This window comes from Numenius arquata, chromosome 29 (assembly GCF_964106895.1).
Source record: "Numenius arquata chromosome 29, bNumArq3.hap1.1, whole genome shotgun sequence".
Classification (NCBI taxonomy): domain Eukaryota; kingdom Metazoa; phylum Chordata; class Aves; order Charadriiformes; family Scolopacidae; genus Numenius; species Numenius arquata.
This window is the reverse complement of record NC_133604.1, coordinates 2,063,090-2,082,664: the sequence shown is the minus strand read 5'-3', so window position 1 is coordinate 2,082,664 and position 19,575 is coordinate 2,063,090. Positions and strand designations below refer to the sequence as shown.

Genomic DNA, 19,575 nt, shown 5'->3' with positions numbered 1-19,575 from the left:
TCCTCCTGGGGGGTCCCATGCAGGGGCAGGGGAGGGGGCAGTCCAAATCCTGGCAGGGGGGGAGTGGGCACCTTCCCCTTCTTCCTTGGGTCTGCGTGGGATGGGGGACACTGCTAAAACTGTCCCCACCCCCCCATTACCTGGCCTACAGGTCTTTTGTGGGGGCGGGGGGGAGGCACCCTCTGTTTATGGCAGCTGCCCAGCCGGGGAATGAGACAGCCTGTGATGCAGAGGCCAGGCGGGGAAACTGAGGCAGGGACAAGGCATGTGACTGTCCCCAGGAGCTGGGGGGGGGGGTGTCTTGGAGCATCCTGGCCACCAGCCCCCCCACCTCCCCCTGTGCTTATGGCTGAAGAGGTGCCCGGGGGCCAGGTGCAAGGAAGCTGCCGGTGTGGAGGAGATCCCCGAGAGAGGGAGATTGTCTGAGCGCCCCCAGCATGGGGCTGGGGCGGAGCAGGGAGCGGGGAGCCGGTTCCCAGCCGTGCCCCCCCAGCCCCTCCCCACCCCTAATAGCTGTCCTTGGCCCAGGGCCGGCTGCGCTGCCAGTTCCTGTCCTGGTTGCGCTCCGTTTGGCGATCCGGCGTGCTGGGCCCCTGTAGCCCGCTGTTGTGGTGCCGGTGGGGCTGGTAGAGGTCGGGGTAGGGGTCTGCATACTCCTCTTCCTCCAGGTGCCGGGAGCTGCGCTGGGACGCGGCCCCCCAGGGCTGGGGTGAGGTCTCCCCCGCCTCATCCGATGGCATCAGGCTGTCGTGCTCCAGCGGAGAGTGCTCCCCCCGCTCCCCCAGCAGCTGCTGGCTCTGGGGGTAGGGACAGGGCTGTGGGGACGGCAAGGGGAGCTGCCACCACCCCCCCACCTGTGCACCCCCTGTGCTGGCTGCCTGTGGGGAGGGGGCATCTGGGGGGGGTACCTGCAGGCCTGGGAGGCTGGTGGGCGAGGGGACGGCGTGGGGGGCGTGCGGTGGGTGGTGGGTGGCACGCCAGTACACCTCCAGGTACTCGGCCAGGTGCTCGCAGGCATCCTCCAGCTGGTTCTCATCCAGGATCACATCAAAGAGCTCCTGGGGGGCAGGCAAGAGGGATGGGGGGGGGAGCTCAGGGACACCACCCCTCCCCCCCAGCATCCCCAGGGCAGAGGGACCTGCCAGCTCACCGGGGGACACTGCACCAGCTTGTCAGCCGCCATCATCTGCACGTTTAGGTGCTTCACCTGGGACTTGCCACGGGACTTGATGAGCCGCTGCAGGACCTGAGGAGGGGAGAGGGAGGTGATGGCACGGCGGGTTGCAGCCGGGACCCCCCCCGGAACTGCAGTCACCCCTCACCTTGGGTGAGGACACCTTGACATAGACGATGATGGGTGCCAGAGAGGTTTTGGCCAGCTGGGCTGGGTGGTTGATGGTGTCGGCGTCCAGCACCACCAGCTGCAGAGACTTGGCCAGCTCAAAGATGCGCTCGATTTCACTCTGCACCTCAGCTGGGGGGGGGACACAAGGGGAACAAGTCAGGCCAGGCTGGCCCTTAGGGAGGGTCCCTGCACCCCAGGCGAGCCCAGCCCCTTACCAATGCTGGAGCGGGTGGTGGAGCGCTCCAGGATGGCCTGCTTGCCCAGGTTGTTGAGGATGGAGCGCTTGGCCAGGGAGAGGTCAGCTGTGATGTGGGTGATGGAGATCCTGGGGGGGCAGAGGGACAGCGGTGGGGACCTGGGTACACCCCTGGGCCATGGGAGGGGGTCCTGGGGAGGGGTTGAGGGTCTCACCTGCCGTCGAATCTGTGCTTGAGGAAGTCGAAGAGGGCTTTCTGCATCATGTCGGTGACCTGCCAGCGGGGCCACCGGCCTGGTGAGCCCATGGGGAGCCGGTGGCAGATGGCACCGGCGGGGAGGTGGCAGCCGCCTGGCGCCCTGCCAGCAGCCCGCGGCCCCGCCATCTGCCCACCACTGGCTCGGTTCAGGCAGGGAGGGGACAAGGGGTACAGGCCACCACCCTGGGGGTGCACCCCTTGCCCCGCAGCCCTCCCCCCATACCTCATATCCTTTCAGCGAGGGCCCCACCAGCACCACAGGCCGCATGGAGGGGACCACGTCATAGGGTGGGATGTGCTGTGTCTGGTGGGGGACACATGGGGATGTGTCAGTGCCCTGTATTCCCATGCCCAGGGAGTCAACGAGCCTATTCCAGAGAACCCCAGCATCCTGGAGCCCCCCCCAGCCCCATAACTGCTTCGTCCCACCTCGGCCCTGCCTGTAGCCCCCTCCCCATCTCCCCCTGCCTGTGGCACAGCCTCTCCCCCAGGGACTCACCTGCTTCTGCTTCTGCTTGGCTTGGGGAGAGAAGAGACAGCGGTTGGTGACAGTGAAGGGGGGACCCCTCTGAGACCCCCCCAAGTCCCCTCTGGGTCAGAACCTGCCTTTACCTAAGGAGGGGGGAGGCGATCGCCGGTTCCCGCTGTCACTGAGGCCTGAGGCATTGCCAGCTCTCCTGTGAGAGGAGGGGGGTGAGTGAGCAGTGGGGGGGGTTGGGGAATTGGGGGGGGTGAGGGGGGGTGCCTACCTGGCTTTTTGCTCCTGCTTGAGCCTCATGGCTTCCAAGCGCTGGGGGCTGGGGATGAAGGCGATGTCCCCCCCCTCCTTCACTAGGCGCCCGATCCACCAGTCATTGCTGTATTTCTGGGTGAGGGCAGGGCAGGAGTGAGGCTGGAGGGGGGGCATCCCTGGTCCTGACACCCCTCCCCCCCCACCCCCAGCACCCCAACTCACCTCCTTGATGTGCAGGAAATCTTTGGCTTCGAAGTTGATGGCTGCTCCCTGCACTGGGCACTCCTCATCCAGCGCTCCGCAGTAGCTGACATTGGTGCGCACAGCGAAGGCGACCGGCTTGTGCTGGGGATGGCGGTGCGGGGGCAGTGTCAGTGCCCCCGCCCCCCTCCCCAGTTCCCCCCGGGGCCATGCCCCGTGTCTGTGTGTCCCAGTACCTTGGCCCTCTCGAGCTGCTGCTGGGCCTGGCTCTCCACCTCGCGCCGGGCGCCCTCGCGGTCCTCGTCCAGGGACACGTCGGAGTCCAGAGACGGGCGGCTGGTGTAGGAGTCCGCCGAGCCCTGGGGGAACAGAACTGAGTGCCAGGGGGCTGTGGGGACCCCACAAAAAGAGGCCTGACCCTCTGGCAGCGCCAGCCCTGCTGACCCCTGGCCCCTTCCAGCTTTTGGGAGCTACAGTGGCATTGCCCAGTGCAGCTGCCCTGGCGTGCAGCCTGGGGGGAGATGCGTGGGGAGACCCCCAGTGAGGGCTAAGCTAGGGGCAGGGTGTCCCCATCCCCCCGCGGATGTGGGCCTGCCGCGTCTGCCCCCCCACCCTGGGGTGCCTGGTGGGTACTCGGCGCAGCCCCCCCAGCTCCCCACACCCCACTGGTAATTACCCATCACCTGCTGTGCCTGGAACAGGCGCAGAAGCTGCAGTGAAATATTTACAGGTCCCTGGATGTGGCTGAGCCCCCCGAGGCCCCTGGGCCCTGCCGATCTGAGCTCAGCAACGCTGCCCAGGCACCGCCCCGCCCCGCACACGGGCCCCCCCCTCCTGCGTATCCCACCTCGCTCACATCGGGGGGGCCTGCCCCCCACCCCCACCCCAACGGAGGCAATATGGTTTCCCAGCACGGCCCCCCCCAACATGGCCTCCACAGCACGGCCCCCCTGCAAATCCCCACCACCCCCGCCCCGAGCATCTTCCTCCCCATCCCAGCATCCCCAGCATGGCCCCCCAGTATAGCGTTCCCAGCGTCCCCCCCCCGCCCAGCACGACTCCCCTATTCAGCCCCTGGCCCGGAGCATCGGCCCCCGCGGGGGTCCCCGGCCATGGGGTGTCGCCCCTCGCCCCCGTCCGGTCTCGGGGCCCGGCGGCACCTGCCCGGGGGGATGACGAGACCAGCAGCGGCGGGGAGGAACAAAGGGCCGGGGGGCGGCAGAAACCCCCTGCACCGGGCACGAAACCCTCCCCCGGGCACGGCTAACCCCTCCCCATCCACCGACACAGCCCCCGGGGCGCAATCACCGCCCGCCGAAGCGCAGCCCCCCCCCCACCCCCGACCGCGGTCCCCCGGGCACGGGCCCCCCCGGCTCCCCGGTACCGGGGCCGGTACCTCGTTGAGCAGGAAGGTAGCGCTGGAGTCAGAAAACGACATAGACGGGGCGAGCCGAGCTGAGCCGCCCGCGCCCCCCCCGCCCGGCTCCGGCACCGGCTCCGGTTCCGGCTGCGGCTCGGGCTCCGGCTGGCCCTGCCCGCTCCGCCGCGCCGCCGCCGCCGCCGCCGCCACCGCCCCTCCCCGCCCCTCCCCGCCCCCGCCTCCCACCGCCCCCCCGGGGCGCACGGAGCCGCCCCCGCCGGCTCAGCCTGGGGGGGGGGTTGAGGGTCGCTGTTCCCCCTTCCCGGGATTGGCGGGGGCTCCGGCTCCTCTCCGGTAGGGCCCCCGGTGGGCTGCACTGGAAGCCGGGGGTCGCGAGCGGTCCCGGTGCGGTGCACCGGGACGGAGCCCCGGGGCAGTTCCCGGGGGGAGGGAGGGGGGGAGGAGAAGGGAGTTTGCAAATGGGGGCAGCTCTCGGCGCAGGTGATGGGGGTTCCCGGGACGGCAGCGGAGGGGCCGTGCCGCTTCCCGCAGCCGGGGGTGCCGGGTCGGCGGCGAGGGGTCCCCGCGGGTACCTCCATGCTCCAGTGTGGCGGCCCCCGTCCTGCCCCGAGCCGGTAGCAGCCCCGTCTGCAGGGCGAGCCCTGCGGCGGGGCCGGAGCGGCTCCCGCCCCCCCGCCGCGCCCCCCCCGCCCCCGAGGAGGGGGGCAGCGACGGGCCCCGGGGGACCGGACCGGACCGCCCCGTTGCCGCGCAGCGGGACGGACACCGGCGGGACCGGCCCGGCTCGGGACGGCTCGGCCCGGACCGGGGGGCTGCGGGGCAGCGCTCGTCGGCCGGGGGCTCCGGTCAGCGGCTGGACCGGCCCCGGGCACCGCGCACCGGGCACCGGTACCGGGTAGCGCGGCGGGGCCGGGCCGGGCCCTCTCCGAGGTGCTGAAGGGGCCGCGCCAGGTGCGGGGTCGGGGTGAGGAGTCCCCGGGGATACCGGGGGGAACCGGGGGGGGCAGGTGCTACCCTGGGAGGGAAAGGGATGATCGAGCCGCTCTGCCCCCCCCGGAGCCGCCCCTACCGGAACCCTCTGCTGTCCCCGGGGCTGCCCCGGTACCCGCTCCCCCGCCGGCGGCGAGGGGCGGGGGGCGCCGCTTGGCCGGGGTGAACTGGAGCAGGTGGGTGGGGGACGGTGGTGGGGTCCGTGCCTCCCCGGGCGGGGCGGAGAGGCGGCCCGGTGCCGGCTGATGGACCAGGCGGGGCGGTATACGGACCCCCCCGCCCCGATCTCCCTCCGGTGCCTCAGTTTCCCTGGGCCCCCCCTCCGCTCCCCGCCGCCCCCGCCCCGCGCCGCAGTGCCGGTGCCCGGCGGCCGGCCCGGCCCTGACGCAGCGCTCGCTATTTTTAGCCGCGGGGAGCGGCTGTTGCGATGCCACCGGCGGCCGGTGCTTGCGCCCAGCTCCGGTCCCGGGGGAGCGGCGGGGCGGGGGCGGCCACCCGGTTCCCCTCGGTGCAGGGTTTGGGGCGGTGGAGCTCGGCCGCTCCTCCCCGGTCCGTGCTTTAATGCGGAGCCGCAGCGCCGCTGTCCCCGGGAGTGAGCCGCGGCGAATGGGGGGGGCAGGGGCTGGCGGGGCTGCCCCGCCCCGGTGCCGGTCCCGGTGCCGGCCCGCTCACCTGCCTGCGGAGGATGCTGGAGGTGGTGTCGGACGAGGTGCTGCCGTCCGAGCGCTTGAAGCGGCTCTTGCGCTTCGGGAGCCTCCGGGGGCTCTGCAGGGGGAGCGGTGGGGGCGGCCGGTGAGCACCGGGCGGCAGCGGGCGGCACGGCCCCGCCGTTGCGCTGCCACCGGCGGCCCCCGCGCTGCGGGCAGAACCGAACCGGGCCGCACCGGGCCCGCGGCGTCCGGGAGGGCTCCGGCCCTCTCACCTGGAAGGAGCCGGGAGCAGCGGGCTGCGCCGGGGCGGACATGCCCGGCGGCACCCACCGGAGCCCCCCAGGATCCTAGCGGGGCCGCCCCGCACCGGACCGCGGCGCTCCGCCGGGAAGGGCCGCGCCGCCGCCGCCGCCGCGCTCTGCATCACACGGGGCCGCCGGGGCGTCCCGGCCGTCCCCGCCCCCGCCTGCCCGCCCCCGCGCCCATCCCCGAGGCGTCCGGCCCGCGCCCCCGCGGCTGGGCAGCCGGCGGGGGGCACCGGGGATAGACCCTCCCCGCAATCCGCGGTGTCCGGGCGGCACCGGGAAAGAGGAGCCCCGGGGCCGCCGCTGTGCCCACGTGTGTCCAGGGCTGCGGGTGCCCCGAGGCCCGCATCCGACCGGGACCGGTTCCGAGGCGGCCGTGCCCACCCGCACCTTCGCCCCGCGCCCTGTGTCCCCGCCGTGCCCATGGGGGCGGCCGAATCCGGCCCGGTGCCGCGGTGCTGCAGCATCACTGAACCGCCCGGTCGGAGTGAGGGGCGGCGGCCAAGGGGAAGGGAAGAGGGGCAGCCCGGATCCGGCCCGGAGAGCCCCGGTGGGGGCAGGATCCGGCCCGAGGATCCCCAGCATGGTCAGGATCCATCCCAGGGGCCCACGGCATGACCAGGATCTGGCCCGGGGAGCTCTGATGTGGGCGATGTCCAGCCTAGAGAGCCCCTGCACGGCCAAGGTCTGTCCTGAGGTGCCCCAGTAGGGCTAGGATTCACTCCGGGCAGTCACAGTATGGTCAGGATCCATCCCAGGGAGTGCCAGCACTGCCAGGATCTGACCTAGGGTGCTCCATCATGGGCAGGATCCATCCCGGGGATCCCCAGCAGGGTCAGGATCTGTCCCAGGGATCCCCAGCAGGGCCCGAATCGGTCTCTGGGAACCCCAGCAGGGCCGGGATCCATCCCAGGGATCCCCATCACGCCTGGATCCCCCCAACAAGGAGCGGGCAGACCCCCATCCCCGCGGCGGTGGGTGCGGATATCTGGTCAGGGTGTGCTGGCCCCCCCACCGGTGTCACCCGCGGTGCCCCCGTCCCGTCCCCACAGCCGGGCTCCGCTCCGCTCCCCCCCCCCCCCCCCCGCGGTGGGACTTCCGCGTGGGGCCGCGGGGACACGGGCCCGGCGGCGGCTGCTAATTAATGATTAATCAGCCCTCCCCGGGGCCCAGCGCTACTGCGGGGGGGGGGGCCGCGGGGCCCGGCGCCGCCGCTGCAGGGGGGGTCCGGGGGAGGCCCGGCCACGGGAGAAGGGTGCCTGACCCACGGACACTCGTGGGGTACGGGGGGGGGGGGCAGGCGGGGACCCCCGTGGGGGGGGGTGACCTGCACCCCCCGGGCACAGGATGCTGGCAGGGGAGGTGTGAAAAAGGTTGTGTGTGTGTGAGGATGGGTGTGAGAGTGTGTGTGCAAAGGCATATGGTTACGCAAGGGGTTGTGTGCAAATGTGTGAGTGCACACGTGTGTGTGCATGCGAAATGGGTGTGTATGTGTGCAACAGTGTGTGTGCACGTGTGTGTGCAGAAGAGGTGTGTACGTGTACAAGGGTGTGTCAGCACATGTGTTTGTGTGTGCATGTCAGGAGTGCCTGAGGGGTGTGCTGTGTGTGTGCAGGGGGTATGTGCCCGTGCAAACATGCAACAGGGCATGGGTGTGCATGAAACAGGGCTGCACGTGCGCAAGGGTGTGCACGTGTGTTTGTGTGTGCAAGGGTGTGTGTGTGCAAAACAGGTATGTATGTGTGCAAGGGTGTCTCTGTGTGTTTGTGTGCATGTGCAAGAGGGCGTGTGCTCACGTGTATGTGTGCATGGGTGTTCAGGTCAGCGGTGTGTAGGCCTGTGTGTAGGGGGATACGTGTGTGTGTGCACACACAACGGGGTGTGTGTGCGTGCAACAGGGCTGCACACATGTGCAAGGCTGTGCATGCGTATGTGTACAAGGGTGTGTGTGTGCAGGGTGGGCGTGCAAGTGGGGGACACTGGGGTGTGTGTATAGGGACACAGTCAAAGGGGGGGTGCGTGTGCACGGGGGTTGCGTGTGTATGCGTGTGGGGGGGGGGGCTGTGCATGTCCCCGTTGTCCCCGCCGTGTCGGTGCAGCGCGTGTGCGTGTGTGTGTGTCCCTGTCCGTGTGTGTGCGCGCAGCCCCGGGGGTGCCGGTCCGCCCGTGCCCGCGCGCGCGCCCGCCGCCCCCGCGCGCCGCCCGCGCCTCCCCCGCCGCACCGGGCCGTACCGGGCCGCACCGGGCCGCACCGAGCCGCCGCTGCTGCGCCTTTAAGGCCGCCGGCCGGGAGCGCCCGGGAGAGGATCCGGGCGGGGGGGGCGGGCACCGGCCGGGGCGGGCCGGGGCCGGGGCCGGGGCCGGGGCTGCGGCCGGGACCGGGATCGGGATCGGAGCCGCCGCCGGGGGTCCGGCCTGGGCGCGGGATGGGGCGGCGGGGGCGCAGCGCGGCCGCCGTGTAGGAGCCGGCGGCGGCGGTGGGGCCGTGCCGGGGCCCCGCGGGCGGCGGTGACGGCGGAGGTGAGCGGGGCCGGCCGGGCGCGGCGCGGGGCGACAGGGTCCGGGGCGCTGCGCGGGGCCCGGTACGGAGTTGGCGGGGGGGAAAGACTGGGCTGGACCCCGGGGGGCGCCCGGTGGCGGCGGAAGGGCGCTGGCGGGTGCGGGGTTGGCGGGGCTCCCCGCGGACCGTGCCCGGAGCAGGCGGGCGGGGAGGCGGCCGCCGCCGGGGCCAACCCTGCTCGGGCGGCCGTTCCCTACCACCGCTTGCCCGGGGCTGGGACCGACTGCCACGTCCCGTGTGGTCCCCGGTGCCCCGGGGCCGAGGTGCCCGGTACAACCCGTTGGCCGCCGTTCAAGACAAACAGGGCCAGGACGGTTCCAGCTTTGCCGCAGGTCACTGCGCCGGGAAGGACGGGCTCGGGTCGGCCTCGCCAGGGCCAAACACCAGGACATCGGCACCTGGACACTGGCACCGGCCACCTGCCGGGGTCCTGGGGCTGGTGGGAGAGTTGGGGCTCAGGGTCTGCATCCCCCGGGGTGGGACATGAGGGCCCTTCGCTGCCTGTCGCTGCCAGTGGGGAAAAATGCTGCCTCGCACCCCCGTGGGATCCCTCTGGGGGCATCGGGGTGGGGGACTGAGCACTGACCCCCTCCTGGCGCCCGCAGCATGTCGTGGTTCAGTGGCATCCTGGTGCCCAAGGTGGACGAGCGGAAGACAGCATGGGGGGAGCGCAACGGCAAGAAGGGCACCCGTCCCCGCGCCGCCCTCTGTGGCCCCCGCTACATGAGCTGCCTGCAGGACCCTGAGATGGAGCAGGGTGGGGCTCCCCCCCGGGGGCTGCGCTGCACCTGGCAGGAGGACCACTACGGCAAGAAGGGGCCTGCAGGTGACCTGGGGCTCAAATCGATGGACCTGGGCTTGGAGGACGGTGAAGCCAAGGAGCCGAAGGGGGCCAGGGGGTGGTCATCAGCTGGCAAGTGCTGGCGGAGGCTGCTCCAGGTTTTCCGCTCCAAACGCTTCCAGTCGGCCAAACTGGAGCGGCTTTACCAGCGCTACTTCTTTCAGATGAACCAGAGCAGCCTAACGGTACTGATGGGGGTACTCGTGCTGGTCTGTGGGGTCATGCTGCTCTTCCACTGCCTGCCCGGCGCCCCGCGTGTGCCGGCGGCTGCTGCGTTGGCGAGCGCCACGGCTCTTTTCCTGCTCCTGATGGTGCTGTGCAGCCGCAGCGCCTTCCCCCAGGACTACATGTGGGTGGTGAGCTACGTGGTGCTGGGGCTGCTGGCTGGGGTGCAGGCGCTGGGGACGGTGGCCGTTGTGCCCCGCAGCGCGGCCGAGGGCGTCTGGTGGAGCGTCTTCTTCATCTACATCACCTACACGCTGCTGCCGGTGCGGATGCGGGCGGCTGTGCTGGCTGGCGTCCTCCTCTCTGCCCTGCACCTCACCATCGCCTGGCACCGCAACGCTGCCGACCCCTTCCTCTGGAAGCAGGTAGGGGCTGGGGGGGATGCACACGGGGCGGGGGCAGAGAGAGCTCCTGTGCTGAGGGGGGTCCTGCTCGCCTGGGAGCGGGGTGGGGGAGGCCCCGGTGGGACCCCCCCCCATTCCTGTCCCTAGCGGTGGCGGCTCCCTGAGTCCCTCTCTGTAAAATTGGGCTTTTCTTGCACATGGAAAATTCTAGATGCAGGAGGGGCCCCTCGGCTGCCCCGAGGGTGGGGAGGGTCCCATGCCAGGGTCCTGTGGGTGCTGCCGGGGATCACTCCGCTGCCACATCCCCGCACCAGGGGTTGAGGGGGCCCCTCATCCCGGCAGGGCTGTGCACAGACCTGCCATTGTGGGCTGCGCTGGGGGGGGGGCACCCACAAAGCCCCTGTTGTGGTGCCAGCGGAAACCCCCGCGGGGGGATGCAGGGCCGGGACAAGGAGGTGGCTGCCACCCAGAGGGGCTGGGTCCCTGGCCATGTCCCCTGTCCTGCCCCCCGCCCTCCTCCCAGGGTGGCGGTTCCTCCCAGTGGGGTGCTGCATGCACACAGGGATGCCGGGGGGTCCCAGCGTGTTTCCACCCCCCGGCAGGGCCTCACTGTGCTCCCCCTCCTTGCATGGGGCCACCCGTCACCCTTGCCCTGCCTGGCTGGGGCCAGGGCCACGAGTTGTCCCCATGGGGCACATGGCGAAGAACGCGATGCCGGGGGGGGGCAGGGGCCGAGGCCAGCGGGGCTTGGAGGAGGTCATGGGAGGGGAAGCCCCCCCCTGAGCGGTGCCCACCCTGCAGGGTGGGAGCGATGGGGCTGCGGCCCATAGCTGGGGAGGTGCAATGGGGACGGCGGGTGGGTGCCAGGCCCCTGCTCCCAGCCTGCCAGAATGCTATAAATAGCCCTGGCCCCGGTCCCGGGGGACAGGGACGGGGAGGGGGGAGACCGCAGCGCTCCTGCTGCAGCCATTGCCGTTTCCCGGCCCTCCCTGGGCTTCCTCCGCTTGTCAAGGGCCCATGGGGCCTGGCCACTTCCCCCCTTGCCCCGGGTCCCTGCATCCTCATATCTCCCTGGCCCTGGATCCCCAGACTCCCCCTGCCGTGGTTTCTGACATCCCCAGGTCCCCAGGTCCCCCCTGTTCACCCTGCCCTAGTCCACTGTGTCCCCAGGTCCCCTCTGCCCCCCCTGCCCTGAGTCTCCTGGTCCCTACATGCCCTGTGCCCTGGTTTCCTGCAGCTTCAAGTGCCCTGTGTCCCTCTGTCCTGGGTCTCCAGGCCTCCCATGTCACTGCAACCCCTCACCCTGGTTTCCCATATCCCTCTGTGCCCCACACCCCCCTCACCCTGGTCCCCTGTGTCCCCAGGTCTCTGCTTCTCCACGTTCCCCTGCCCTGGGTCCCCAGGTGCCCATGTGTCCCTGCCTCATGTCCCCCCCTTGCAGCCCTCTTGACAGCACTCCCCCATACCAGAGCCAGGGTTTTGGGGTGCGGAGGAGAGCGGCAGAGCCGGCCAGGTCTCACCGTGGGGCCAGGGGTCCCCAGGTCACCACACTGAGTCCACCTCTCCCACTAGCTCAGCGCCAATGCCCTCATCTTCCTCTGCACCAACGTGGTGGGGGTCTGCACCCACTACCCAGCCGAGGTGTCACAGCGCCAGGCCTTCCAGGAGACCCGTGGCTACATCCAGGCGCGCCTGCACCTCCAGCGTGAGAACCGCCAGCAGGTGAGCTGTGGGTCCCGGAGTCTCCTGTGCCAGGCTGGGGGTCTGGTAGGGTCCCGGTCCCCTGCTAACGGGGTGGTGCTGGGATTAGGAGCGCCTGCTGCTCTCAGTGCTGCCCCAGCATGTGGCCATGGAGATGAAGGAGGACATCAACACCAAGAAGGAGGACATGATGTTCCACAAGATCTATATCCAGAAGCACGACAATGTCAGGTAACCCCCAATGCCAGGGGTGTGGGCTGGGGGTAGGTGAGGTTTGGGGGGAGCTGTCACCAGCTGAGAGGGTCTGGGGTGGCCTGTGGTCCCTCCCCAGCCCACGCTCTTGCTCCCGGCAGCATCCTCTTCGCAGACATTGAGGGCTTCACCAGCCTGGCTTCACAGTGCACGGCCCAGGAGCTGGTGATGACTCTCAATGAGCTCTTCGCTCGCTTTGACAAGCTGGCAGCGGTGAGTGGTGGGGCCAGGGGGAGACTGGGGGGGTCGTGGAGCCCCCCTGACCTGCCTGTTCTCCCCAGGAGAACCACTGCCTGCGCATCAAGATCCTGGGGGACTGCTACTACTGCGTGTCGGGGCTGCCAGAGGCACGTGGGGACCACGCACACTGCTGCGTGGAGATGGGGGTGGACATGATCGAGGCCATCTCGTGAGTGGGGCAGAGCACGGGGGTCACGCCCCTCCCCAGTGCTGGCACATCCCTGGTGCCACCACAACCCTGAGGGGCTGTGCCCGACCCCGGTGCTGGCACGTCCCCAGCGCCACTGCAACTTAGTGGAGCTGTGCCCGTCCCTGGTGCTTGCACATCCCCAGTGCTTGCCAGCCTGGGACGCGGTGCCTTGGGGTGTTGCGGTGCTTTGGGGTGATGTGGTGCCGGTGCCATCCACAGGCTGGTGCGTGAGGTGACGGGGGTGAACGTGAACATGCGTGTGGGCATCCACAGCGGGCGGGTGCACTGTGGCGTACTGGGGCTGCGCAAGTGGCAGTTTGACGTCTGGTCCAACGATGTGACCCTCGCCAACCACATGGAAGCGGGTGGCAAAGCCGGGTGAGCCAGGATGGGGGGGTTTGGCTGGGAACCGGGGAGGGGGACACAGGGCAAGGGGGCTCAGCGCCTTCCATTCCCTGCCATCCCCAGGCGCATTCACATCACCTGGGCGACGCTGCAGTACCTGAACGGCGACTACGAGGTGGAGCCGGGCCACGGGGGCGAGCGCAATGCCTACCTCAAGGAGCACAACATCGAGACCTTCCTCATTGTCGGCTGCAGCCAGAAACGCGTTAGTCGGGGGACATTTGGGGGGGACACAGGAGGGGACACCCTGGGGCTGCCCCTCTCATGGCCGCATCGCTCCACAGAAGGAGGAGAAAGCCATCCTGGCCAAGCTGCAGCGGGCTCGTGCCAACTCGACGGAGGGGCTGGTTCCACGCTGGGTGCCCGAGCGCTCCTTCTCTCGCACCAAGGACTCCAAGGCCTTCCGGCAGATGGTGAGCAGCCTCGGGGGGGGGGGGAAGGCGTTGGGTACAGGTCCCCCACCGCAGTGATATCGGCTGCTCACCGCCTTTCCGTGGCTGCCATGGGCTTCCCCTGCCCTGACCGCAGCGCTTGCCTGCTTCCTCCTGCCTGCCACAGCCCACGGCCTTGGGGAAACCCCCTGTCTCCCCCCATCCTTACCAGCCCTCGGGGCTCCCCTCTGTCATCACCAGTCTTTGGGGACCCCCAGGGTCTCCCATCCTCACTAGTGTCAGACATACCCCCTGCCCCCAGACCCCTTCCTCCTCCCTTTGCAGACCCTTGGGACCCACCCCTCCTTGTCAGGCCTGGGGAACCCTTGGGAACCCACCCTATCCTGGTTACTCCTGGGACTCTGTCCCCCATCCTTGGTGGCCTTGGTGACCCGGGGGGATGCCTCATGTCCTTGTCATCTATGTAGGTCCCCCCTATCCACGCTAGTGTCCTGACACCCCTCACCTCCTTTGTGTCTCCCCAGGGCATCGATGACTCCAGCAAGGACAAGTAAGCGTCCCCATGACAGGGAGCCTGGGGGTGTCACAACCAGCCTCTCCCTGGGGCAGAGCCAGTGACCTGAAGGGGTCCTGACCCACCTGTGCCCCCAGCCGCAGTGCTCAGGAGGCCCTCAACCCCGAGGATGAGGTGGATGAGTTCCTGAGCCGGGCCATCGACGCCCGCAGCATTGACCAACTCCGTAAGGACCATGTCAAGAAGTTCCTGCTCACCTTTCAGACGCCTGAGCTGGAGAAGAAGGTGGGGGTCTCTCCGACCCAGCCCTGCAGTCCTCTCCAACCCCTGAAGTCCCCTCTGTCCTGACCCCATCAGTGCCTTTGTTCCCCTCATCTCACCTCTATCTCCTGGGGTCCTCTCCATCCCCTTTCCGTCCCTTGGGACCTGTCTGTCCTGGCCTCATGGTCTCCTCCATTCCAGCCCCTGCGGTCACCCCTACCTTCTCCATCCCAGCCATGGGTCACCTCTGACCCCTCTAATCTGTGGGGTCACCTCCGTCCTGCTCCATGGTGCCCTCTGTCATGGCCCCTCCATTCTCCCCATCTCATCAACCAAGGTCCCCTCTATCCCCCTGCATCCCATCCCCTCTGTCCCTCAGGAGTGTCCTCCATCCCATTCCATCTCCCCCACCCCTCTGGGGTCCTTCCTGTCCCCTTCCATCCAGCTTACTCTTCTCCTCCCTGCAGTACTCCAAGAAGGTGGACGACCGCTTTGCTGGCTATGTGGCCTGCACCCTCCTCGTCTTCTGCTTCATCTGCTGTCTCCAGATCGTGGTGTTCCCCCAGTGAGTGCTGTACACCTCCCTAAACCCTGGTCCCCAGCCCCCCCACCCCCTCCTGACACTTATGGCCACCTCTCTCCCCAGCTCCCCGCTGATGCTCGGCGTCTACGTCAGCATCTTCATCCTCCTTGCCACCATCCTCTTCATCTGCGCTGTCTACTCCTGCATCACTGTGAGTACAGGGCTGATGGGTGGGGGGACATGGGAGGGCTTGGCCATGCATGACAGGGTCCCTTCCACCCACAGCTCTTCCCCGCTGCCCTGCAGCGGCTCTCACGGAAGATTGTCCAGTCCCGTGCCCACAGCACTGTCATCGGAGTCTTCACCATCCTCCTTGTCTTTGTCGCTGCCTTCGTGAACATGGTAGGGGCGTGGGGCCAGCAGGTGCGGGGGGGGCTGTGGGGCACGAGCTCACCACTCTCTTCCCTCCCAGTTTGCTTGCAGCCGGGTGGCCCTGCGGGACTGTGCTGCCCGTGAGCTCAACGTCACCCCCGAGGCTGTGGGACCCTGCCAGCTCCGGGCCCTCAACTTCTCCCTGGGGACCCCAGCAGGCCCCTGCCACCACGATGGGCTGGCCTGTGACTTCCCTGAGGTGAGTGGCCGTGGGACACCTCATCCCTCACGGGCTCTGCATGGGTGCAGAGCTCCGACAGGGGGCGAGCACTGGGATGGGGTCCTACCTGGGTGGCAGCATGGGTTCCTGCCAGTGCAGGGTCCTCCTCGGGTGCTGGCACAGGGTCCCTGAGGATGTAAGATGCTGGCAGGGGGTCCCCATGGGTACCGTGTCCCCCAGGGTGCTGGAATGGGGTCCCACAGATGTAGGGTGCTGGTGTAGGTCACTGCGGGTGCAAAGTCCTGCATGGGCACTGATGCAGGGTGCTGGCACAGGGTCCCTGCAGGTACAGTGTCCCCAACGATGCTGGCATGGGGTCCCTGAGGGTACAAGGGTGCCAGAACAGGGTCCGTCCCTGCAAGCACAATATCCCCCAGGCTGCTGGCATGGCATCCTCAAGGACACAGGGTGCTGGCACGGGGCCTCTGCAGGTGCCATGTCCCCAAGGGTGCTGGCACAGAGTCCCCAAGGGTACAGGGTGCTGCAGGTGTAGTGTTCTTAAGAGTACAGGGCACTGGCATAGGTCCCTACAGGTGCAAGATCCTTCATGGGAGCTAGCACAGAGCCCCTGAGGGCGCTGGCAGGGGGTGCCCATGGGTGCGAGGTCCCCATGGGTGTGGTGTGCTGGCAGGGGTTCCCCACAGGGAGCCGGTGCATCCCCACGGTGTCTCTCCCGTAGTACTTCAACTACAGCGTGGTGCTGAGCCTGCTGGCCTGCTCCGTCTTCCTGCACATCAGCAGCATAGGCAAGCTGCTGCTCATGGTGGCCATTGAGGCCACCTACCTGGTGCTGGTGGAGGGGCCCCAGGCCGCCCTCTTCGACAACGCTGACCTGCTGGTGGTGGCCAATGCCCTGTGAGTGCCCAGTGTCCCTCCCCTCGGGGGTCCCCATCCTGGGAGCCACATCCCCACCCTGCTAACCCCCAGCTCCTCTCCCCCCCAGGCCCTCCTTCAATGTGACCCAGGGCGAGTGGTGAGTAAGGAACTGGGACCAGCAGGGTGAGGGTGGGCAGCAGCAGGAGAGTCCCTTGGGGGTCTGTGCTGTGAGGGTAGTGCAGCTTTGGGGGCTGGGTGCAGCTTTGGGGTCCCTGGGGTGGGTGCATCCTATGGGGTGGGTGCAGCCTTGGGTTCCTTTGGGTTCCTTTGGGTGGATGCATCTTCTGGGGTTGGAGACAGGCTTGGGGTCCCTGGAGTAGGTGCATCTCAGGGGATACCTTAGGTTGGGTGCATCTTGGGGGTCTGGGTGCAGGTTTGGGGTCCCTGGGGTAGGTGTATCTTATGGGGTGGGTGCAGTCGTGGGGTCCCTGGGGTGGGCACGGACTCGTCCAGCACCTGAGCTCAAGTGGATGGGGGCTGCCCGTAGCCCGGCGGAGGGGAAGGTGGCCCTGCGTTATGTCACCCCCGTCATCCTGGCCGTCTTCGCACTGGCGCTGTACCTGCATGCACAGCAGGTGGAGTCTACTGCCCGCCTTGACTTCCTCTGGAAGCTGCAGGTAGGACCTGGGGACGAGGGGCTGGGACAGTCTCCCTCTCTGCACCCCGAGGCGGACGCGGGGCCCTGTCGCAGCTCCCACATGGCGCTATGCGACGCAGGCGACGGGCGAGAAGGAGGAGATGGAGGAGCTGCAGGCCTACAACCGGCGGCTGCTGCACAACATCCTGCCCAAGGACGTGGCGGCGCATTTCCTGGCACGGGAACGGCGCAACGATGAGCTCTACTACCAGTCCTGTGAGTGTGTGGCTGTCATGTTCGCCTCCATCAGCAACTTCTCCGAGTTCTACGTCGAGCTGGAGGCCAACAACGAGGGTGTCGAGTGCCTGCGGCTGCTCAACGAGATCATTGCCGACTTCGACGAGGTGCTGGAGGGCAGAGTGGGATGTGCTGGGCTGTATTGTGGGGATGGGGTGCATGGGGTGCTGGAGAGGCCATGGGGCTCTGTGCATGGAGAGACCAGAGGATGGGATGCCTGGAGATGAAGTGAACAGGGATGGGGTGCACGGGGTGCTGGAGGGGCCATGGAGCAGCATTCATGGAGCCATGGGATGGGGTGCAGGAGATGGGATGCAGGAGATAAGGTGCGTGGGGCCCTAGAGAGTCTGTGGAACAGCATGCTTAGGGTGCATAGGGACAGAGTGCAAGAACAGGGGGTGCACAGGATGCTGGAGGGACCATGGAGTACTATGTGTGGGGTCCGGGTGCCAGGGGATGGGGTACTGGAGAGGCCATGGAGCAGCATTCATGGAGCCATGGGATGGGGTGCAGGAGATGGGGTGCATGGAGCCCCAGAGAGGCTATGGAGCACTGTCCATGGGATGCGTGCACAAGGATGGGGTGCAAGAACATGGGGTGCACAGGATGCTGGAGAGGCCGTGGAGCAGCATTTGTGGAGCCATGGGATGGGGTGAAAGAAGATGGGGTGCACAGGGTGCTGGAGAGGCTGTGGAGCCGCCTCTCCTGTGTGGGAATAGGGAGACCATGGGATGGGATGCAGGAAGATGGGGCACATGGGGCCCTGGAGAGGCGTTGGGGTGGGGGTGATGCCACCCCCTCACCCCCACCCCCCCCAGATCATCAGTGAGCAGAAGTACCGCCAGCTGGAGAAGATCAAGACGATCGGCAGCACCTACATGGCGGCCTCGGGGCTGAACGCCTCCACCTACGACCGGGAGGGCCGGAGCCACATCGCGGCGCTGGCCGACTACGCCATGCACCTGATGGAGCAGATGAAGTACATCAATGAGCACTCCTTCAACAACTTCCAGATGAAGATCGGTGAGCATCCCGCCCCGCACATGGCCCCTGCACCCCCTCGGCCCCACACGCAGCCTCCGCGCCTTCCCTGCGCCCCCAGAGCCTCGCACGCCCCCACCCAGCCGCAGGCACAGCCTGTGGGCCTTTGTATGCCCCCCTTGCCTTCGCACACTCCTTTGCACACACAAACCCTCGTGCACCTCTTCCCCTTTACCCCCTTCTTTGTGCCCTCCTTACCCCTTGCACACCCCTTTGCACACTCCTTTGCCTTCACACATTCATTTGCACACATGGCCTTAGCACACTCCTTTAGCTCTTGCACACACAAGCCCTCACACACCCCTCTGCACACACAAACACTTGCCCACCTCCTCCCCTTTGCCCCCACCCCCCTTGCCCCTTACACACCCCTTTGCACATGCAAGCCCTTTGCGTACCCCTTCCCCTTCCTGCCTGCCCTTAGCCCTTGCACACCCCTTTACACACCCCTTCCTCTTTGCACACACAGCCATCACACACCCATTTGCACAGGGGCTGTTGCACACTCCTTTAGCCCTTGCACGCACAGGCCTTCATACACCCCTTTGCATGCTCCTTTACCATCACACACACCTTTACTCGTGCAAACCCTTGTCCATCCCCGCTCCTTTGCTTCCTCCACCTTTGTGCCCCCCTTTTCCCCCCTCCCCCCCATACCCTTGCTCCCATGGCAGTGGGGGGCTGTGACACTGTGTCGTCCCCCCCCAGGCCTGAACATGGGCCCGGTGGTGGCGGGGGTGATTGGGGCACGCAAGCCGCAGTACGACATCTGGGGCAACACCGTCAACGTCTCCAGCCGCATGGACAGCACCGGCGTCCCTGACCGCATCCAGGTCAGCCGGGGATGGGGAAGGGGGGACAGGGCCCCCCCAGGACCCCTTCTCACCCCCATGTCTCCCTCCACCAGGTGACAACGGACCTGTACCAGGTGCTGGCAGCCAAGGGCTACGTGCTGGAGTGCCGGGGGCTGGTCAAGGTCAAGGGCAAGGGGGAGATGACCACTTACTTCCTCAATGCTGGCCCTGGAGGGAGTTAGGGCTGGTGCCCCCCAGCCTGTGTTGGGGTCAGGCAAAAAAGGAAAAATCCCCAAATATATTTAAAAAAAAAAAAAAAAAAGAGAGAGGAAAAAGGGAAAAGTGGACACAAGGGAGGTGGCTGGGGGTGTGTGTGCCCCCTGCCAGAGTCGTGTATTGGGGAGGCATTTCCCAGCCCCGCACCAGGGTGTTTGCAGGGGGTGGTGGTGGTGGGTAAGTGGGGCGTGTCAGGGTACAGGCCCCCCCTTTGCTGAAATCCCCCATGTGCCAAAGAGGGGAGATGGGCCCCTCCCAGGGAAGGAGCTGGGGCTGGGGGGGGGGTTGGGGGTGGAGGTCTCCCCAGCCCCCTCCATGTGCCAAAATGAAGTGCCACCTGCTTGGGGGGGGGGAGGGGAGGGCAGGCAAAGCACCTCCGTGGCCCCTCCAGCCTCCCCCGGGTCCCACTTCCTCCCAAAGGGCTGCTGGTGGTGGGGGGGGGAGGCAGCTCCCCCCCCTTTTAAATGCAAAAAAAAAAAAATGAAGTGACTTTTTTTCTTTTTCTTTTTTCTTCTTTTTTTTGAAGCAGTTTTGGGGCCGGGGGGAGGGCTCAG

General features: G+C 67.9%; 2 protein-coding genes across 3 annotated transcripts; one reads left to right on the top strand and one right to left on the bottom strand.

The window, feature by feature from the left end:
- Nucleotides 1–506: 506 nt before the first annotated feature.
- Nucleotides 507–6,245, bottom strand: CACNB3 (calcium voltage-gated channel auxiliary subunit beta 3). 2 transcript variants are annotated; one of them, XM_074165018.1, is made up of 14 exons: nt 6,028–6,245; nt 5,778–5,870; nt 2,971–3,093; nt 2,756–2,878; nt 2,550–2,665; nt 2,413–2,477; nt 2,300–2,319; nt 2,024–2,104; nt 1,757–1,815; nt 1,561–1,670; nt 1,323–1,474; nt 1,151–1,246; nt 909–1,058; nt 507–797 (listed from the first exon to the last, which is right to left on the bottom strand). In XM_074165018.1, exons 1-14 carry the CDS (start codon nt 6,067–6,069, stop codon nt 507–509), a joined length of 1,521 nt encoding a protein of 506 aa, XP_074021119.1. In that variant the 5' UTR covers nt 6,070–6,245. The 2 variants fall into 2 exon arrangements, with proteins under 2 accessions (XP_074021119.1, XP_074021118.1); XM_074165017.1 differs by lacking the exons at nt 5,778–5,870; nt 6,028–6,245 and adding an exon at nt 4,131–4,172.
- Nucleotides 6,246–9,226: 2,981 nt separating this feature from the next.
- Nucleotides 9,227–19,489, top strand: ADCY6 (adenylate cyclase 6). Its single transcript, XM_074164957.1, has 21 exons — nt 9,227–10,051; nt 11,603–11,752; nt 11,841–11,962; nt 12,085–12,196; nt 12,265–12,392; nt 12,633–12,791; nt 12,882–13,023; nt 13,103–13,231; nt 13,735–13,760; nt 13,862–14,009; nt 14,453–14,550; nt 14,632–14,719; nt 14,794–14,910; nt 14,981–15,139; nt 15,840–16,015; nt 16,104–16,133; nt 16,524–16,653; nt 16,754–17,017; nt 17,729–17,933; nt 18,660–18,784; nt 18,859–19,489. The coding sequence occupies exons 1-21, from the start codon at nt 9,227–9,229 to the stop codon at nt 18,985–18,987; spliced, it is 3,462 nt and encodes a 1,153-aa protein (XP_074021058.1). The 3' UTR covers nt 18,988–19,489.
- Nucleotides 19,490–19,575: the final 86 nt, after the last annotated feature.

What these genes read in the sequence shown, in the direction of transcription:
- ADCY6 (XM_074164957.1), top strand. Translation starts at nt 9,227, where the DNA reads ATGTCGTGGTTCAGTGGCATCCTGGTGCCCAAGGTGGACGAGCGGAAG. An exon ending in TCGGCTGCAGCCAGAAACGC is followed by an intron (nt 13,024 to 13,102) that starts GTTAGTCGGGGG and finishes ATCGCTCCACAG; the next exon opens with AAGGAGGAGAAAGCCATCCT. An exon ending in TCATTGCCGACTTCGACGAG is followed by an intron (nt 17,018 to 17,728) that starts GTGCTGGAGGGC and finishes CACCCCCCCCAG; the next exon opens with ATCATCAGTGAGCAGAAGTA.
- CACNB3 (XM_074165018.1), bottom strand. Translation starts at nt 6,069, where the DNA reads ATGTCCGCCCCGGCGCAGCCCGCTGCTCCCGGCTCCTTCCAG. An exon ending in TCAAGGTGTCCTCACCCAAG is followed by an intron (nt 1,247 to 1,322) that starts GTGAGGGGTGAC and finishes TCCCCTCCTCAG; the next exon opens with GTCCTGCAGCGGCTCATCAA. An exon ending in AGCTGGTGCAGTGTCCCCCG is followed by an intron (nt 1,059 to 1,150) that starts GTGAGCTGGCAG and finishes CCTGCCCCCCAG; the next exon opens with GAGCTCTTTGATGTGATCCT.